Source organism: Notothenia rossii, assembly GCF_949606895.1.
Source record: "Notothenia rossii genome assembly, chromosome: 3".
Taxonomy (NCBI): domain Eukaryota; kingdom Metazoa; phylum Chordata; class Actinopteri; order Perciformes; family Nototheniidae; genus Notothenia; species Notothenia rossii.
This window is the reverse complement of record NC_136901.1, coordinates 81,097,600-81,118,885: the sequence shown is the minus strand read 5'-3', so window position 1 is coordinate 81,118,885 and position 21,286 is coordinate 81,097,600. Positions and strand designations below refer to the sequence as shown.

General features: G+C 41.8%; 1 protein-coding gene across 1 annotated transcript in view; it reads left to right on the top strand.

The window, feature by feature from the left end:
- Positions 1-240: 240 nt before the first annotated feature.
- The window catches only part of tnmd (tenomodulin), a 54,970-nt gene continuing 33,924 nt past the window's right edge, over positions 241-21,286 (top strand). The window contains exons 1-2 of the mRNA XM_079670526.1: positions 241-375; positions 3,347-3,481. Coding sequence (XP_079526652.1) covers positions 328-375; positions 3,347-3,481 — 183 coding nt within the window. The 5' untranslated portion in view covers positions 241-327. The remainder of the gene's footprint in view (positions 376-3,346; positions 3,482-21,286) is intronic.

Below are 21,286 nucleotides of genomic sequence, written 5' to 3'. Positions count from 1 at the left end.
GATGTACTTCTTTCTTTTTTTTACATGCAAACTTTGTGTTCTCCATGCAAGAAAGTATAGTTTGTAATTTATTCAACAGAGGGTTTATCTTTCAGTGAATCCACTCATGGCTTGCTACCTTTGAAATGGGAGCAGGACGGAAGGGAGACATCTGCCTTGCTTTTAATGGCTATCACAAATGTTTCAGAAATTCCACTCCACCTGAAACTTCCCTCCCCTTCAGCACACTCCCAAATTACAGCACTGGTATGAAGCTTGGACTCTCAGCCACGCAGAGTATTTTCCCTAGCTAAGAAGTCGGAAAGATTCCTCCTGTGCTCTTGCATCATGGACGCAAGCAGTAAATCCAGCAGTCAACAGATTCTGTGGAAAGATGTGAGTCCATTTTTTTCTTTTTAAGTTTTGATTTATTGTACTTATATTGATAGCAAAAGACCCATGTAAAATAAATTCCAAACTTTTAGTGTCTTTATGAATACTGTGCATCATTTTAAATTACCACAGAGTTAGAAAAATGGGAGCACCCTTTCACTTTTACAGCTCTATAAATTAAATGTAGGTGGCAGCAGGAGTAAAAGTGGAGAATCCTGTGATATTTGAGTGTAAGCTAAAAGTTAAATATGTCAGAAGTTAGATTTTTTTAATCAAAAAGGAGCTGCTGCTTGATCTCTTGCTCATTGAGCTGAAGATCCTCAAAAGTAATTCATTTTGGCTTTTCACCTTGGCTTTCTCTCTACTTTATTTCTTTCCATTATATTCAGTCTCACTTGAATTATTGTATTTGCTTTGTATAAAGAATATTCTTGCTTCTCAAATGCAAACCACAGCATTCAAATATACACTATGATTTTTATTTTTATTTGAGACTGAATTATTAAGAAGAAAGTGGGAGGAGGAGGGACTTTTGGCTGAGAACTTTTTCCACCACTCATATTCCACGTGTTGCATAACTTCTTTACTGCATAGAGTAATAGGGGTAAGTGTCTGCAAAGCAGTGTTTTTACCTTTTACATATATATATATATATATATATATATATATATATATGTGTGTGTGTGAAAAGCAAGCTCTTGTTCTGTCCATCAAAGAAAAGGCAGTGTTGTATAAGGTACTCAACGTAACCACAGTCTAGCTGACTGATGGAGAATGATGATGATGATGATGATGATAATGAAGAATTTAACTGTGGCTGCAAATGTCAGAATAGTTTTCACAGGATTTCAAATACTTATATGAGGGTATCTCAGTGTGATAAAGCACCGCTTCTGCTTGGCGGATATGTAGGCTGTGTTCCTATTTCTGCAGTTAGGATGTGCCTCCGCCCTGCATGATAACAGCAGGGGGCTTCAGGCACTTTTCCTCACGAAGCCTGAGAGGAATTGCCAGGCTGATTCTGAACTCCTAAACCTTTAAACAATAGTTGGCGAGTTGTGTGCACTCAGACTGCTCACTCCGTCTCCATCCTTGCCTTTATTTCTGTCCGTCTGTCTCTCAATCCCACCTTCTTCCTCTGAGTATTCAAAATGCAAGGTGCAGGCAGAGAGAGAGGTTTGTCCTCCAGTTAAGTTTCCACTGCTTATGCAACGTGCCACAAGAGAGCAGAGGGTTTCAGCCACAGTTTTTTTTCTTTTTTTCCCCCATTACTCTGAAAAATTCACAATGATAGGAATTTTTGGCTTTCTGATTGTAGCACTCTCTTTTTCCATCAAGTCTTAGGAATTTAAAACACTTTCATGCGCCTCATGCTTTTGTTGCTACTGTCTGTAATATTTCAAAAATGTGAAAAAGTTTATTTTTGTAGGGGTCTTTGTAGAAAAATGTGTCCTATGTTCTTCCTTAAAGTCCTACTGCTAATGTATTTACCAATCAGAAACTAAATCCACAAATCACATATGAGATTTCCTCCTGTACGCAACGTCACATATATTTTAATTTATGAATTCTTAAAAGGCCATGTGGAATTATTTGGATTGGATAGGAATATTTTAACAGTATCCCAAATTATACCGAAGTCCAGAGTCGGGAAAAGCTATCTAGCTATTATTAAAAAATGATTCCTACATATTATTTTAGGAAGTCAGCCATTTAAAGTACTGCCCAATCTACTGCAGCTTAACTACTTTAACAGCCTCGGCCACAATAGAAAAACCAAAGCTGCTTAATCATCGTTTTAAGAGACACGAAGATAAGCAACACCAATTTTGCTAATTGAGCTTGGTTCCGTTTTTTATTTTACATATCTGCTTTTCTGTTGTCCTCCGAGACCTTCAAAAGGGGTCCAGTGTGAATGAGAAGCTTTTATTTCTCCCTGCTGGAGCTCTGCTGGAACAAAAGCCTGTCTTTATTCATTTATGGCCTTGAGCCTCGGGAATAGACTACAGAGTTTTCATTTAAAGAAAAGTTTAATAAACGTAACCTCTCTGTGGCAGTAGTACAGTCTGTTCTTTAGTGGTCTTGGCATGGGGATGGTTATTTTTGTCATCAGTCTTCTCGTTGGTTTATCGACTTTGCACGAGAGAAAACACTACCAATGAACTCTATTCAGATAAAAAGTAAAACAATACTGAAAATAAAAATAAATATGAATTAGAGGTTCAGACGTAAAAATGCACATTTAAATCAATACTTGGACTTTTGGAAAACGTTCTTATCGGCTACACATCGTAGGTATTTAAACAATTGGGAGAGAAGTAAGCCTCGACTCCCAAGGTGCATTTCAGCAAACATTCAATCATGTGGCTTTCATTTCTGTTAAGCCCTTCGCTTATAGGAATCAACCTACTGTATGTTCATCAATTATTTAATCAAATTAAACCAAAGCAGGCTGTAAGGTGTAATTCCAAGTATTTTGGCCATAGCTATGGATTAAATACTAGCTGGGTTTAGGAACATATGAAGTTTGGGTTAAGATAACTACGGAAGTATTGTTTCTAAAGTGTGGAAGTTACGTGACAAATAAATCAACGCTGACTTCTGGTTTCACAAAGGACACAAACTGGTTTCTCCCACGTCAAATCTCCAGTTTTTAGACCCTCCCAAACATCTCTAGCTCCTCCCTATGTGAATTTTGCCTCGGTTCAAGGTTCAAGGTTCTTTATTGTCAAACTAACATAGCTACAGAGTAATTAAGTCGTTGAAAATCTTAGGTCACAGGCTTCTCCAACAATGCAACACAATAATACAGATAAGCAGACTTCCTTCTCTACATGAACTATGTATTCAAAAGGGATTGCATACATATCAAATTTGAAATATGGGATATGTACAAATTCAGTTTTTATAGTATAGCTACAAGAACCAGCCTGATTTATATGCCATATATAATATCAAACACTATTGTTTGCAGGTTGAGGCGGGAAAGGAGAAGAAGGCCAAGTACCACACGTACCAGCGCGTGGCTCTGGTTCTGGCTCTGGCCTTCCTCGTTTTGGGTCTCTGTATTTTCAGCCTGAGATATCTGTGGAGCCCCAGTCTGGGGAAGGTAAGTCCAAATATCACCTCATTGTTCACCAGTCATCAGTCGTATTGCCACTGTCTGTCGTAAGTGTGGTCCTCAGATGAAAGACACATCATTAAGTCATACAGGCTCCCTCAAGGAAAAGAAATATGCGAGTGAGGAAAATGGATAGCCACACAAAGAGCCAAAGGCAGCCTCTGCAGCCTGTATTGTATTCTGACAGATTAAAAGATGTGTGGGCTACGGAAAGACAGCTGTGTTTTGCTCTGCTCATGTTTTGGCTGTCAGATCTGTAATTTCATGAAATCTTGGCCCAAACCACAAGCCGCTTTTTTACCGCCGCAAATGTCTGCCTGTTGTATTTATCTACTTCCTGCACACATTGTAAACATCTCCTCACAATGACGGACCCTGATAACTCAAAGCTGACCCTAATTGCTGTTGACCAGAGTGGCTGCAGGAGGACTGAAACCTCTTGGCAATGTAATTGGGATAAACTCTTGTCCCTGGAAATTCAATCACACTTGATGCAGAGCATTTTCACTCCGCTCCTTTCCCCTGATTTTCCCAAGGGGCAAAATAAAAAAGCTAATTTACCCAAGGCAGGAGGAAAAATACAGCAAGGATTTCACATCCAGAAATGAGAAGCTCTATACATTCTGAACACAGTTGCAAATAAGAAGATTATAACAATGAGATGAGGATTCAAATTGAACGCGTAAACTTCAAACCTGGATGCATAAGCCTACTTTGTGAGTACTGCTAATGCCAACAGGGGAACAGAGGAGAATACACATACAGGATGTTGCTTGCTGTTATACCAACATCTTTGTAAATGCTAATAAACATTAATTCAGAACACCCTCTTCCATTATTTCACTCTTTCTACAAACTTTCAGCCTTTTCTACGCTCAGGTTAACCAAGGTTCAACTTCACTTCCTGTGTATCCTCCATTGTCCACGTTCTCTCCTTTCAACATAGATATAAATCACCTACAAGCCATCTCCTTTGTCCTTGTTAAATATGTCATGCCGGAGGTAGAGCGGTCATTATTTCCACTTTAATAAGCTGTGATCCTTCTCACGTGGCTTAAAATGCGTTGATGGCAGAGGTTGCCCAGGTGATGATGATCAAACCTGTGGACCCTGGGTTTTGCTTTAATGGGGTCTTGAGGGGGAGGCTGGTTCTCTGGCCTCCTGCTCAGTGAGTGAGAAGGAGACACTTCAAAAGGAGAATCACCTGTCTATCAGATGGAAAAAGAAGCTTCCTCAGACACAGCAGGCGAGTAAAACGCAGCTTTGTATGCTCAGTAAAAGCATCAGGAGACTCTAAAGGTAAAGAGACAGACTGATAGATGTAGATGGATGGATGGATGAGTTCTCCTGCATCAACATGGCAGCCAGCACCTTGTTGTAAACAGGTATTGGGTGCAATGCAGCAGGACACTTGACTCACCAGCTAATCCTGAGCAGTGTCTGGCACCTATATGTATAGACTCTGGGCAGCGGAGCGCAGTGTCTGAAGCCAAAGGGAGGGTACATTATTTATTTTAGGAAACAGTTGAGTGGGGGTTGTTTGCCGTTTTAGCCCAGAGATGAGCATTTTGGTTACAAGTCAACAAATACAATTCAACTAAAGTCCAAGGCTTCACCAGAGACCTTACACATATGGAAAACATTAGTTTTTATACAATTCTCAGAGACCTGTGCATGTGACCATGGTTATAATGGCTTTAATTATTTCCACAGCTCAAGGCTTCCTGGAAATATGGTCCTATCAAGATTAACCAGAGTCCACATAGGCAGGGTCCTTGTATGGGACGTTATATCTTATTAAAGTCAAATCAACTGCCCAACTACCAGAGGCAAATGTCTTGTGCCTAAGTAAAAGTAGAAATACAAAAGTAGCATCAAAAATACCTCAAGTACTAAAAAACGAATTATCCACATTTGCCCATTTAAGAAAAATACATGTATATGTTTTTATTATAATCAATCAATACATTCAAGTATTTATGACAGTAAAGGTGGAACATGTTATAATAACTTTGTGAATGTACTCTTGACGTAACTAAAGTCTTATTTAAGTGTTGTTATATTTAACAGTAAGTAACTAAAGGTAATAAATAAATGTAGTGGAGTATAAGTACACTTTTCACCTCTGAATTGTAGTGGGGTAGAAGTGCAAAGTAGTAAAAACAAATTAAAACTCAAGTAAAGAAACGTTTCCTTAAACATTTTTTAAAAACAGTACTTCAGTAAATGTACTTTACACCACGGAGAGCTATAGTTGACTGGAAAAACGTATAACATATACATCTGTATGAACAATGTATGGCTAATGTAAAACGTATTTGTCACATTTGAAGGGAAAATTGTCCGGATTTGTGAACGGTAAATGGACTGCATTACTGTAGCCCTTTTCCAGTATTTAAGACCACTCAAAGCACTTTTACATACATATACATATACACCGTAAGTCAGCATTCACCCTTTCACACACACGTGTGTGGTCATGTAAGTATATTTTTGATGCTAATACTTTTGCACTTACTTTAATAAATTGCACTGTGGTATTCATTCTTTTCCTCTAAAATGTGTCGGGACTTCATCCACCGCTGTCTGCAACTCTACCGTTTTGACTCCCATCAACATCGTCTGCAGCTGTTTTCACTAAAAACCTCTGATAAACTCACTGTACACTACAGACAGAAGGTTATCTGTTGAACATTGAGGAACATTTAGCAGCTGAAGCGCCAGATATTTCCCTCAGGAGCTGCTAACCGAAACAGAGCTTAAAAGGTGAGCAACATTAGGACTGACATCTGAAGGTGGACATCGAACTCAGGGCTAAGAAACATAATGGAGTTTTTAAGCCGTTGTGTCTTCCCTCAGTGAATCATGTTGGCATGCTTCTGTCGGTATGCGCTCATTTCTCATTGGAATTAATTGAAAAACGATGCTGGTGCTCAGAAAAAGCCAAGTGCACCCAAAAAATGTACGCCATATAGTCAGCACACGCCATGCTTAAGGATAATCAGACTTCCGGTTGGACGAACATGTGAGGGCTGCGTTGTCTCGTTCTCCCATGACTTTACTTTCCACATTTAATTTAAAACCACCGAAGTTGAGTTTAACCCGTATTGTGTGAACATAATTTGGAATATAGATCAGAAAAAGCCGATGTGATGCCAAAATCTGCATTGAAAACGGAGACGAAACAGGCAAAAAAGACCGAAACTGCTGTCTCGGACATGGCTAGCATAATTAGCCTGCTTGAAGAGCACAGAGCTAGCTCAGAGCTAGCACAGAGGGAGCACAGAGCTAGCATTTCAGCTGACTTCAAAGCTGCCTTTGCGGTACTGGAGGCGAAGCTGAACCAAACGCAGACCACAGTAGCAGAACATGGGGAACAAATAGACTCTCTTGAGACCAATGCCAATCTGCAAGATCAGCGACTTCGTATACTTGAGGAGAAGTGTGCGGTATTAGCAGATAGCAATGCTAAGCTGGCTGCGAAGACCGCATATCTGGAAGGTCGGAGCCGCAGAAATAACATTAGAATCATTGGACTTCCTGAGTCTTGATTGTATCAGGGCTCGACATTAAGGGCTGCCCGATGGCCCGGGGCCATCTAGTACTTTGCTCGGGCAATGAAGCCTCACCTGGTGGTTGCCCGATCGGGCAATCTATTATGCCAGTGTCATGCAGCTTGCGGATCCAGTAATGAGTGACCCGACAGTGAAACTAAAAATATATCTATAACTAGTATAGGTAGTTTGAGAGGTAATTAAAATAGCTACGTGTGATATTCTAACCTGAAGTGTGTGTTTTGTCCGCTCACCGCTGCATGTGATCATGCAGAGCTGCGTGTCGACTCGTCAGCAGCAGCTGACTCTCTCTCCCGTCAGATTAGACTTCACTCGCGTTTATGTCCATATCGATCATATCCAGCTAGTTCTAGCTAATGATATGACTACCTGCTTATTAAAAGACACCTAAACAATAAGCGTCGCTATGCAACTGGGTGAGGCCACACAGTAGAGCGCAGCATTATGCATTTGTTTACATGCCCACCGGAACCCCGAGGCATTACCAACAGATCAACGCACAATCAACCCATACAGCACATCTCTTTCTCCACATTAAGTGTTAGACATTAGAATTAACTATTCTTGTCTGTCACATAAGTGGCGCAACTGAAGCGGTATTGCGCTAAAGGGAAATTATTTTTGACTGAAGAGATTTAGATTTGCCGGCTAACGGGAACTCTGACGTCGCCATTTTGTGTGCTTCGCGGATGCGCTCGGCTCCTCTCGACTGCTGCTCGCATCTGCTCGGTCAGCTCCCGGATGAGGAGGCATTCGTTCTACCAACTTACAGTAGATAACATTACAAACATTTTTAACAGGGGCCATAATAGTGTATATAATGTTTGTTTTGGCAGTTACAACTGAATGTAATGTTTTCTACTTTTTTACATCTGGGAAGGCATTTGCCTTCATCAGATGGAAAGTGTCTTCACCAACAACTTAAGTATTTCTTATAGCTATGCAGGACATGCAAGAGAGGAAACACAAACAAGAACAAACAAACAAGTGAAATGAAGAATAACATTGAAATTGTACAATATAATATTGTTGTGGTTCATCTTATAATTCAGTCTAGAGAGAATGCACCAGACAGCATCTAAGACCTGCACAAATCTAAATGTTCTAGGGCAGGGGTCGGCAACCCGCGGCCCACGGGCCGCATGCGGCCCTTTAAGCCCTCTGCTCTGGCTCCCTTGAGCTTAGACAAAAATAGGAAGGAAATAAAATAAAAGTATTTGAAGGACTATTTATATTTTGTTGCATGGTTGAAAATGTTTCGTATCTTGTATTTTGAGGTGATACTGTGACACATAAATAAAAAACAAAACGGTATTAATTAGGTCAACTAAAATATGCGTCACATCCTGCTATAGGTCCCGCACCAGCGCCTTTTCCTGCGGGTGAATAACCTTACCCCCGGCTCGATGAGCGAATGGATAAATCAAAGAACAGTACAGGAGAAACACAGGATTTAATTCTGTGTGGACAGAGTTATATGCTTTCACAGCAAACGATGCTGGTTTACCGGTATGTTTGATATGTAGAGAGAAGTTGTCAAAGGTGCTGCACTGCAGCCTTTACGTATCGAGGAACAACGGGAACAACACGGAGAGGAAGACAGCTGACGATCTTCAGTCATAATTCAATGGGGTATGTAATTTATTTCAGAAAACACTTTTTGTTATATTCCATGGAATGCTCTTAACATCCCGATAGCAATGAATATATTAAATGCTTTGACAATAAATACATACAAAAATTAATCTCTGGAAGCCGTAGCGCTGTAAAAAGCACGACCAATAATCTGAGCCGGCCCGGCTAAAATAACTGGATGGCCTACCTGCCTGTCAGCCTTCCATCTGTGCACAAATTTATCTCGTGGCCTCATTGGTCATGCGCGCGTTCGTGTGTGTTGGAGGAGGGGCTCTGTGAGGAACTCTGAAGGAAGAGGCATATTTTTTCCGGTTGTGTATTTTCAAATTCTAGCGCACTCGAGCTGGTTTCTCCATTCTTACCTACCCTACCTTTAACTATTTTTAGGGTGCAGCTATATGTTTTATTTATTTCAAAGTGGGCCCATTTTAATAATATTTTTTTTCCTTCAAATGTGCAGAGGACTCCCCAAGTGCTGTGTTTAATTTATTTTAAAGTAGGCCTGTGTATTATTTTTAATTCTCCTTATACTGTAGGAGTTCTTTGTTTCTTATTAGAGGTTAACAGTTGTATATAATGTAATAAATAGCCTAATAAATGCAAAAAAACTGTAGTTTTTGTCTGATATAACAATAAATACAACTTTATTAGCTATCAAGCTATGAAATATGTTTTGCGGCTCCAGACAAAAAAATGTTTGGGAAAAAGCAGCAAAATGGCTCTTTTGGTCAAAAAGGTTGCAGACCCCTGTTCTAGGGGGAGGCCCCCCAAACCCTTCGTCCGCGCGCATTTTTCAGGGCAATCTCTATTGGGCTCAGGGCCATCTGTAAATTAGCTTAGATAGCCCACAGGGCCATCTCCCAAAATCCTTAATGTCATGCACTGTGTATAATCTAACGTTACCTAGCCATGACAGTGCACAATGCGACATGTGGTCTACATTTATTTTTTGTATGATTACATTTTTGTATTTACATTATATACCCGGGGTGTCAGCGACGTGGAGGCAGGGGAGGCAGAGCCTCACCTGTCATACTCCAATGTAACGGAAAAACAACTAAAGAAAAACTAAATAGTAATAATAATAAAATGTCTCCACTGATCTATGATGTAAGTGTGATTTATGTATGATTCCAATCGCTTTTTAAAGTCGAAATCAGCAAATTTGCCGAGCTCCGCTACAACTACGGGTAGAGATGAGAAGTGAGGCAGGGACGAGCTCTGCCTCTCGTAAGCCCACAGTAACTTGCTGGAGCACGGGCACTAATTTAGCGCGGGCACTTATTTTGTGAGCGCGCTCAAGCCAGTTACTGCGGGGTAAAGTGAGGCACAAATGAGCTCTGCCTCACCTCAGAATGTGTCACCCCACAGAAACTGGCTGGAAAGCGGGCACTAAGCGCATGCCTGTGTTACCATCTCACTGTAGGTCACCAATGTAATGTTTGTAGATCTCTTTATTACATTTATCCTCGCCATCCATAGTCTCAAAATAACTCATTTCACGTATATATGATATTTAGGCTCGCTGGTCTCATCATATAACGGCAATGAAAAAAGCACCAGGAGAGGCAGCCATAACCTCTGCCGCACTGAAGGGCGTGAGCCCACAGGTTCTTGTTGCTACTGTTATTCTACGCAGAGACGGGAGACACAAACAACAAACTAGACTTTTGAAACTAGAGGAAGATAAGGAGGACTTTTACAAACAACTAATAGAGATTGTTGTCCAGAAGGATAGTATGGACTTCATCTTCAAGTCAAGGTAAGACCACAATTGTAATGAAAATGGGATCTTACTAAGAGAGAACAATCCAATATTTAGATTTTGGGTATCCTTTTGTTGAACGGTCTGTTTAAAATGAATCGAAGCATCAGACTAAAAAAGCTTTTGAAAATAACCGAATATTTCGATCAAGATCAAAATATAATATTTGTAAATCTGACTCTGAAAGAGTCAGTGCCTCACCAACCATGAACCTCACCGCACGTCACTGGGTGTTTTTTGCAGTTTTTCGAATGTCCTTGTTAACTCGTGCTGTTCACAATTGTTTCTGGGCACTTTACAGCCGTCGTTCTGTTGGGACGTAATTTCTTTTATAACTAACGTTGCTCGGCCATGACAGCACATGATGTGACATGTTTACATCTATTTTTATTTTATTTAATTTTTTTCATTTTTGTATTTACACTCTATACCCGGGATGTTTTTGCACTTTTGCAATGTTATTGTTAACATTTGCTGTTCACAATTGTTACCCTTACTAAGGAGGTTGTATCTGCATGATGTGGGTACTGAGACACCTTGAAGAAGGTGAGATGATTCAGGTAGGGAAGTTATTGCCAATTTCATTGGCAGATGGAGCTCAGGGGTGGGGAGGGAGGGGGGCTAGGGCATGGGAGGAGGTGGGAGGAAGTAGAGGATGGGAGGGAGAGGGTGGGGCATTTATTTTGATGGGGCTATAGGTTTCCATTTGTTTGAGGCAGCTGTTTCATTTACATTCTGTTTTGTCATCTTTATGTACACTGTTCTCTCCATTTTTAGTTGTGGGTGTTCTAGGGCTGTTCTTACACCTTCGATGCTGTACGCGGTGTCATGGCTAATGTAACTGGTACAGGGACTGGTGGTGGACAGGCGGTCAGGATACTCTCTTTGAACACTGGTGGGTTGAATGCTTCGGTGAAACGCACAAAGATTATGACACATCTTAAAAACCTGAAGGCGGATATAATGTTTATACAAGAGACACATCTATGTAAATCTGATCAGCGAAAGCTGAATAGGCCGTGGATTGGACAAATGTTTCATTCACAATTTAACCTAAAGACAAAGGGCACAGCCATTTTAGTTCGGAAAAAAGTACATTTCACCCCTACTAATACAATTTTAGATCCAAATGGACGTTATGTCATCATTTCTGGTACACTCTATCAGAAGCCGGTCATCTTAGTTTCTGTGTATGCTCCCAATTGAGCAGGAAACCGATGGACTGTCCACTCCAAGTAGGGAATGAGTCCTTACCCCAAGTGAAGGAGTTCAAGTATCTTGGGGTCTTGTTCTCGAGTGAGGGAACAATGGAGCGTGAGATGGGTCGGAGAATCGGAGCAGCGGGAGCGGTACTGCAGTCTCTTTACCGCACCGTTGTGACGAAAAGGGAGCTGGGCCAGAAGGCAAAGCTCTCTGTCTACCGGGCAATTTTCGTTCCTACCCTCACCTATGGTCATGAAGGATGGGTCATGACCGAAAGAACGAGATCGCGGGTACAAGCGGCCGAGATGGGTTTTCTCCGCAGGGTGGCTGGTGTCTCCCTTAGGGATAAGGTGAGAAGTTCGGTCATCCGGGAGGGACTCGGAGTTGAACCGCTCCTCCTTCGCGTCGAAAGGAGCCAGTTGAGGTGGTTCGGGCACCTAGTTAGGATGCCACCTGGGCGCCTCCCTAGGGAGGTGTTCCAGGCACGTCCAGCTGGGAAGAGACCAAGGGGTAGACCTAGGACCAGGTGGAGGGATTATATCTCTTCTCTGGCCTGGGAGCGCCTTGGAATCCCCCAGTCAGAGCTGGTTGATGTGGCCAGGGAAAAGAAAGTTTGGGGCTCTCTGCTGGAACTGCTACCTCCGCGACCCGACCACGGATAAGCGGGAGAAGATGGATGGATGGATAATTTTGTAAAGTCGCTATTCTCCACCATCCCTGATTTGAATTCCCACCTATTGATACTGGGAGGAGATATGAATTGTGTTATAGACCCAGCACTAGACAGATCTAGTTCCAGAACTGTGGCGCCCACTAAAACGGCACAAACTCTCTCTGCTTTTATGGACCACTATGGCTACGTCGACCCGTGGAGATTTTTACACCCCTCGGCTAGGCAATACTCTTTCTTTTCCCATGCACATCGTTCATACTCTCGCATAGATTATTTTATTGTTGATAAAACATTTATTTTGTTGATTGTCTCTGTTCAGTACTCACCGATAACTGTATCAGATCATTCAACTGTGATCCTGGACCCTCACTTTGATCATAAGCCTAAGGAATTTACATTGTGGCGTCTTTACCCTCTTTTACTTTCTTATGCAGCCTTTTGTGAGTGTATTTCGGAATCAATTGCATTCTTCTGTGAGACCAACCAAAATGAAGAGACCTCTGCGTCCCTACTCTGGGAAACCCTTAAAGCTTTTCTTAGGGGTAAGATCATCTCGCATACGTCTCATGTTAATAAACTTCGTAGAGCACGCCAAAGAGAACTGGAAGAATCTATCATTAATCTAGACAACCAACTATTTTCCACTCAATCACCTGATCTATTTAAAGAACGGATGAGGCTCCAAACAGAACTTGACCTTCTCCTAACAAGAGAGGCTGAACGACGACTCCTACATTCACGAGGGTCTATATATGAACATGGTGATAAAGCTGGCCGTCTCCTGGCCCACCAACTAAAGGCTAGGGTTGCCTCGAACCAAATCACCCAGATTCGGGACGGGTTGGGCTCTCTCACTTCTGACCCGGGAGAGATTAATAACATCTTTAAAACCTACTACTCTCGTCTCTACACGTCTGAATCCCCTGATAACGAAGATCAGCTACATACATTTTTGGATAAATTAGATATGCCCAAGATTTCGACTAACGACCAACAGACACTAGATGCCAAACTGCAGCTCGCTGAGATTAAAGAGGCAATACAGTCCATGAACAGTGGCAAATCACCGGGACCTGACGGATACCCGGTAGAATTCTACAAACAATTCTCAAATCAACTGTCCCCATTATTATTAGATATGTTTAATTCGTCGTACGACCAAGGCTCACTGCCGCCCACCCTTATGCAAGCCTCTATCTCTCTGATCTTTAAGAAGGGCAAGGACCCGTTGAGCTGTGCATCATATCGCCCAATCTCGCTCCTTTCTGTAGATGTGAAAATACTTGCGAAGATTTTTGCTCGCCGGTTGGAATCTATTATACCCTCCATCATTTCGGAAGATCAGACGGGATTCATAAGGGGGAGGCAATCCTTCACAAATGTCCGAAGACTTCTCAGCGTCATCCACAGCCCGCCTTCTCCTGCTGAACCGGAGGTTGTCATATCTCTACATGCTGAGAAGGCCTTCGACAGGGTTGAGTGGGCCTATCTGTTTTCTGTCCTTCAACGGCTGGGCTTTGGTCCAGGCCTCATCTCCCGGGTTAGACTTCTGTACTCTTCTCCTCACTCCTCTGTATGTACGAACACCCAGCGCTCCAAATTCTTCCCTCTTTTCCGCCGGATGCGTCAGGGGTGTCCGCTCTCCCCACTACTATTTGCAATTGCTATCGAGCCATTGTCGATTGCTCTAAAAGCAGAGAGAGGAATTAAGGGGATTCACAGAGGGGATATCGAACACAGGGTCTCATTATATGCTGACGACCTTCTTCTGTATGTGCGCGATCCTATAGCTAGTAATCCACACATACTCTCACTTTTGGTTCATTTTCAGGATACAAATTAAACATCCAAAAGAGTGAATGTTTCCCTATCAACCAATTGGCTGCAGAATTACCTCCGTTGCCGTTGCCTTTTAGAATATCCAACTCAGGGTTTAAATATCTGAGCATTGCAATCAAGCAGTCTTTGAGTGCGCTACGGGAACAAAATCTTACTGTCCTGACGGCAACAGTCAAATCTGACCTACAGAGGTGGGGCCATCTGGCACTCTCTTTAGCAGGAAGAGTTCAGATGATAAAAATGAATGTACTGCCCAGATATCTATACATCTTCCAATGCCTACCTATTTTTTTGCCTAAATCTTTTTTCACTGCTATTGATATTTTTATTTCCTCATTTATTTGGGCTGGTAAACATGCAAGAGCTAGTAGACCATTACTGCAGAGGGACAGGTTCCTGGGTGGGCTTGGTTTACCTAACCTTATGGGTTACTACTGGGCCACAAACACACACAAGATCATGCTCTGGTTCACTTCACCCCAGAGTGACTGGTGTTTTGTGGAGGCCAACTCATGTCGATCCACGTCACTTCAAGCCCTCGCGTGTAGCACTCTGGCCCTTTCCCCCTCACAATTCACATCTAACCCCGTTGTAATTGGCACTTTAAAGATCTGGGCACAAGTTAGACGTCACTTTGGTTGGCTTACTGTTCCTCAAGCGACTCCTGTCTGTAACAACCATCTATTTTTACCAGCCACAATTGACCCCCGATTTTCTCACTTGGAGAGGGAAGGCCTCTGCTGCATAGGGGAGTTATACATTGATAGCCTGTTTGCCAGTTTTGACCAACTACGGGTTGCCTTTAATCTAAGAGGATCTGATTTCTTTAGATACTTTCAACTAAGGGATTTTGCCATTTTTGCCATGTCTCTTATTTTTATGAACTTTTTTCTGCGGTTGATGAATCTGCCATTAACAAAATTAGAACTAATTGGGAAAAGGACCTACAGTTCACCTTCTCTGATGACTTTTGGAAGGAGGCCCTGAGAGCCGTTAACTCATCCTCCAGTTGCGCTAGACTCAGCCTAATACAGTTTAAAGTTCTCCATAGACTACATTACAGCAAGGCTAAGCTCGCCAAGATTTATCCAGATAGATTAGATGACCGGTGTGATAGATGCTCCCAGGCCCCCTGCGACCTGACACACATGTTCTGGTCATGCCCTAAATTATCTAGCTTCTGCCAATCTTTCTTCGAGTGTATTTCTGAAATTGTAGGTCTAAAAATCTCTCCATCCCCTCATGTAGCTATTTTCGGTAGGACCCCAGATGAAAACAACATTACAAACACTCAAACCAATGTCATTGCCTTTACCGCCTTGATTGCTCGTAGGAAAATCCTTCTTTTGTGGAAATCTCCTTTACCTCCCTCTTTTAAAATGTGGCTGAGTGATTCTATGTCTCTTCTAAAGTTGGAAAGAATTAAGTTTACTCTCCGGGGTTCCTCGGATAAGTTTTACGCTCATTGGAGGCCACTGATCAGCTATGTAGACTGTCTTCCCCCTGATATGGTGTCGCTGTAGGGATTCTCCCTTTATTTATCCATCTATAATTCTGATATGATTACTCCCCTGTCCGCCACACATGCAGCTCGTGTGACATCCCTGAATATGTGTTAGTATGTGTACATGTATGTATGTATGCAGGTATGTGCATGTATATTATTGTATCTATCGTTTTGTATTGTATTGATGTACTGTTTCCTCAGTGCTCCGGGAGAGGGGTGGTTGGGATGGGATGGGATGGGATGGGATGGGTTGGGATGGGATGGGATGGGGCGGGGTTAAGGGAAAGTGAGTAAGGGTTCTTTTGGGCGGGAAAAAAATGAAAATGCCTTAATTGCTGTAATGCACTGTTACACTTTTGTCTGACATGTGAATAAAAATATAAAAAAAAAAAAAAAGAGGATAATCATTGAAAAAAAGAAAAGCGTGACATGTATAAAAAGAGTTTGCAGAGAAAGTTGTGGTTTCCTCTCATTCTGAACACCTGAGACTGAGAGGTGCAAACTAGCTTTAAGAGTCACATCCTTCTCCCTGTGAACAAATGAAAGAGGTGCAGGAGGAAGTAGTTACTAGAAGGTGGTGTTGAACAGTATGGTGCTCCACTGCCAGGTTAAATACAAGGGCTTGGACTTTTTCAAGTGATGGATCAAAACTGACAAATCCAAGAATCCACAGCTTTGAAGATCACAAGCTAAGGAAACCCTGTCTCTGCCTTAGATGTTATTACTATAAACATTGATTACAAAGTGTGTTCTGCTCCAAAAAGATCACTTATTCCGACCCTTAAATCACTTCCTGCATTAAATGACTGCTTAAAAGTCTTTTGTGCTCAGTAAATAGTGTACTTTGTGTTGTTGCACTTAAAAACAATTGCTACTTCCTTTCAAACTAGCCAACACGTACCATCATGTATCACGTATTACATATTGCTTTGACCTCAGCATATCTAATTAGAAGTTTAAACCACAGTCGGACTGCAGCCACAAACACCTGTCGTTTATTCTCGTCATACAGTTTACTGAAAGCAACGTGACCCTGTGCACCCGGCTTTGTGCAAATAAGCGCAGAATTGTAATTTGCTCTGTGCATTGTATTTCAATATGGCATGATAACCACATGGGATCTTCTTTTAATTACCTGAAAACATATGTTGTTACACAGGCTCTGGGAAGATAGTGTGCCATCATTGCCTGTGTGTCTGCCTCTTTGTATGTGTGTGTGTGTGTGTGTGTGTGTGTGTGTGTGTGTGTGTGTGTGTGTGTGTGTGTGTGTGTGTGTGTGTGTGTGTGTGTGTGTGTGTGTGTGTGTGTGTGTGTGTGTGTGTGTGTGTGTGTGTGTGTGTGTGTGTGTGTGTGTGTGTGTGTGTGTGTGTGTGTGTGTGTGTCGTTATTGTTCTGGGCCACAAGTCGCACTGGGGGATTTTGCCTCCTTGTAAATGAATCCTCTGTTATTACCAGTTTACATCTGCAACTCCCTGAAAAATGGAATCTGGCTGGTGGATCAAAAAAAAAGGTGAGAGAAAGTTGTAAGACTATTTTTAAAAGCCGTGAAGAATGAAATCCAGATGTGGATGTCTGATGTGTGTAATGTCTGTAGCGCACAGCATCCAAAATGAAATGCTCATATCATTAGATTTGATATATTTGGTCCTATTTTTAATTCATGAACCACTTTGAGCGAGATTATCTGCAGACCAGCAGCCAGGCACAGAATAATTGTGGACCTGTGTAAACCTTGTTTTCCTGTTGAACATTGAAGAGCTCACAGGTGTTGTTGGTCTGTATGGCAAATCTGCCAGAGAAATACATGAATGTCAGACCGGAGGAAAGTGCTCCATTATTCAAGCTGAAATTGCATTGCTCACCTTGATGCCTTTCCCTCTCTGCTCCCAAGGTAGCTGCTGAGTTGTCGCTCCTGATGGCCTCTTAAATGCCTCACTGTCAGGACCGGCTTCTTTAATGAACAGTGCTGCGCCTGCTGCTTTCACACTGGTCACAGGTGTACGGCTTTTCAAGGCCGGGCGCCCCTTTGTTTATTTATTGCTCGTAGGCGGTATATGCCCAACAGTCCCCTCAGTGTCCAGATGTCAACATGCAACAGGAAGGGGGGAGACACAAGATTTGATCATGATATGATTCTGTTGTCTCTTTCTTCTTAGTTTGTCTACAGGAAAAAAAACAAGACTATCTTCTCTTTAAACTGTTTGTTTACTCAGCCTCGTATGGGGGAATTATTATTCTGGTGAGGCGACAAGGTTTATCTTAACAGCTGGTTTGGCAAGACCTTTTGGGAGGCCTGCCCCTCAGTCTGGTAATCTTTTCAGATTGTACACGTCAGGCTCATTCATCCATTAGCAGGCCAGTGTCCACTTGTGTTTCTCCCTGGCTGGTAAATTAGGCCGCTGCAGGCTCCCTCCTAAGATGATGCATTATGCCTTCTACTCGGGGAGCAGCGAGGAAGAGGGAGGGTTTGCAGACTGCGAAGAACAAAAAGAGAGTTGTTTTAAATTGTTGCCAGTGGAGTGCCTGAGGTAGGAAGGCTTCATGGCGGCTGTGGCACATTGCCTTCTTCTGCGACTGCTACAGAGAGCGTGACAGCGCTGCAAAGCCCACCGGGAGTTATTTATTGTGCCGAACAACACTTTAGTGCGTCTGTGATTTTTCTTTTTCGAAGCTAGACTAATATTAGTGTAGGAAAGATCAGCATCTTAATTGCCAGTACTTCATTTTGCCAATTCAACAGCAGCTCATGTGAAGCATGTTGTATGTACAGTGCGGTGGGTAAACAGACACAAATGCTTCTCCCCCCCAGACTTTTCTCTTTTCCTTTCTCTCCTCTGTGTCTCACCAGTGTGACTGCCAAGAAAGACTCCTCTGCTCTGTTGTACAATGTAGAATGTGATTGAGCTTTCACATCCACTTTCACTCTCCCAGTAAGTCTGCAACGCTTATAGCCTCCGAGTGCATTCACAGCAACAATGCTACGGCAGAGAAGTGAACAGCACTATGGAAAAACTCCGTTCATCTGTCCTTTGGTAACATATTGCAGATCAGAAACGTCGCCCTTATGTTGGAATACGCTCTAATGGATCAGGATTTTTTTTAAACGAGTAAAACTCTAATCTTGAAAATGGGTATGTCAGAGTGCTCGGCTAAATATCTGTCAGCAATTAAAAGGTTGCATTGACTTTTTTGCGGGTTGGCCCCATTAGTCACCTTGCTCAATATGCGAGGAGAGAAGCTGCATCTAAATCATCCCTTTAGGTCTGGTGCTCGGTCGCACATTTCATGATAAAAAACCTTAGCTGATTAGTCTTTTTTATGTGAGAAAATGAAGACAGCTCGAAAAGTTGGAATGTTAGCTAATTATAATGACATGCATCCGGACCGGCAAGGCTTATTAGGGCTGCTTTATTGGTGAAATAAACATGAAGAATCAGCAAAAATAACATACTTTTAAAAGGAGAACTTTCATCCAGTGAAACTTCAAGTGTTTACTCCGGAAATGAGAAAAGTAAGCCAGACAGCTTAGTTTTTAGAGCAGTAATGAACATCATTAATGATTAGGTATTCATTCCAGATGTTGTCAATCCATACTAATCCATATGAATCCATCACCATAAACCAGAAGGATCCATTCAGTGGAGAGCAGATCCTGCCATGTGTTTCTTGGCCGGGACTCCAGACAAACGTTTTTCCACCACCATCCTTAGAAACCATAACCGACCCAAAGTAAATATGCTTTATTATAACCTTTAATGATTTATGTTAAGAGCTTTGTGATCACTAGGCGTGCAGCGTCTTTTTTTACAGCCAACGCTTTAACCAAATTGTGAATAATAACACTGCTGAGTTCTGCATTGCATTGAGTTATCGTAATGTTGGTTTTACGTGTGCTTTTCTCGCTACGACTAGTCAAAAATATCTTATTCATTTAGGAAAAGGGACAAACCAAAGTGGGGAAATAATAGACTTTAAAGATCCAGGCTAGCTGGGTCTATATGTACAAAGCAAACCAAGATGTTAAGTACAATCCTGGCCTGTCAAGAAAGGAAAAAATGTTGAAACTCATTAAGCATACACGTCAGTCAAATGCAAAGTATGAATAAGCCTATGTCTATGAATTAACTGATTTGTTAACAAAGAGCATACAATAAATTGAAACAGAGCTGAGATGTAGAGGGCAGTAATCAAGTGGTGAAGGAGAGTGAATGTGTGTGGGAAGTGGATGTGTGGATGTGTGGGAAGAGCGTTTCCCCGAGGGCCAAAGGCTGGAGCTTTCATAGTGACCGGCCTCTGTGCTACAAGCAGAGGTGGGAGAAGTACTCAGATCTTATACTTGAGCAATAGTAGAAATAGCAGAGTGTAGGAATACTGTGTTACAAGTAAAAGTCCTGCATTACAAATGTTACTCAAGTAAAAGTATCAAAATATCAGTATCAAAATATACTTAAAATACTCAAAGTAAAAGTAGTCAACATGCCACATATAATATGTGGTTATGTTTTTCTGAAGGTCAACTTGTCCAAGGAGCCACTTAAGTACAGTGTAGGGTGTTTTTCATACTGTGAGGTGAATGTGTAGATATCTGGCACTCAACACCACGAGTATGATTGATGGCAGCTGCTGCTCTTCTGCTGCGACTCATTTTCCAAGAAAATGTACTTCAGTGTGTCATCTGACGGTGATAAAGCTTGTCAAGATCTTTTCCTGGGTGTTCTTGGTGGCAGCGGGGCTGACCCACTGACCTGCATGAGCAGCTACAGCGTGAACAGATGAAATGGAAACGTCCAAATCATTTGTAATTCGAGGAGGAGGAGGATGGTCTTTTACATTTCTACTGCTACTCCCCCCTCAGTAGGCTGGAAAGCGTCGTTTTGGAAACACAGCTTTCTTCTAAGCATTTACACGAGGCGCCACAGACTCCTTAAAGTACAGAGTGTCCTCTGGGCTTTTGTCTCTTGCTGAGATAATATGGGGCTCATTAGCTGTCTGGCAGGAACAAATAATAGCCTGGGCGAAATGTTGCAGGGTTTAATTAACAACATTGCTGTCATAAACTACATATTAATATCAAAATGAATTCCTGCTGAGAAACAGATTTGACCCTGTCCATCAGGACTGGAGTGTAACATCCTAACACTTATACTTATACACTTATACGTGCATCGTTACACGTTTACACTTCCAAACGTGCATAATATTAATCACTGGATAATAAACTGTAAGTAATTTAAATAGTGTTAGGGAATAAACCCTAATGTATATCTGTATTTGATTATGTAATAATACATGCAACACGTTTCAGATATTTATAACTCAAGGTGCAGGTAGCTAGAGGTGGTAATTGAAATTTCCGGTACATTATGAATTTGCAAAGAGCATGAATTCATTAATAATTGAAAGAATGTTTTATATCTTAATTAGACCTCTGAGCCTGCCTTTTCGTATGACCGCCTCCTTATGCGACAGAGAGAAAGGTAGTGCTTTATTCTCTCAAAGAAAGTGTGATAATCATCCAGGCAGGGATTTGCTTTCAGAATAATATAATGAGAACCTATATAAACATATGATTATGACAGGGTGAGATCTGACCTTA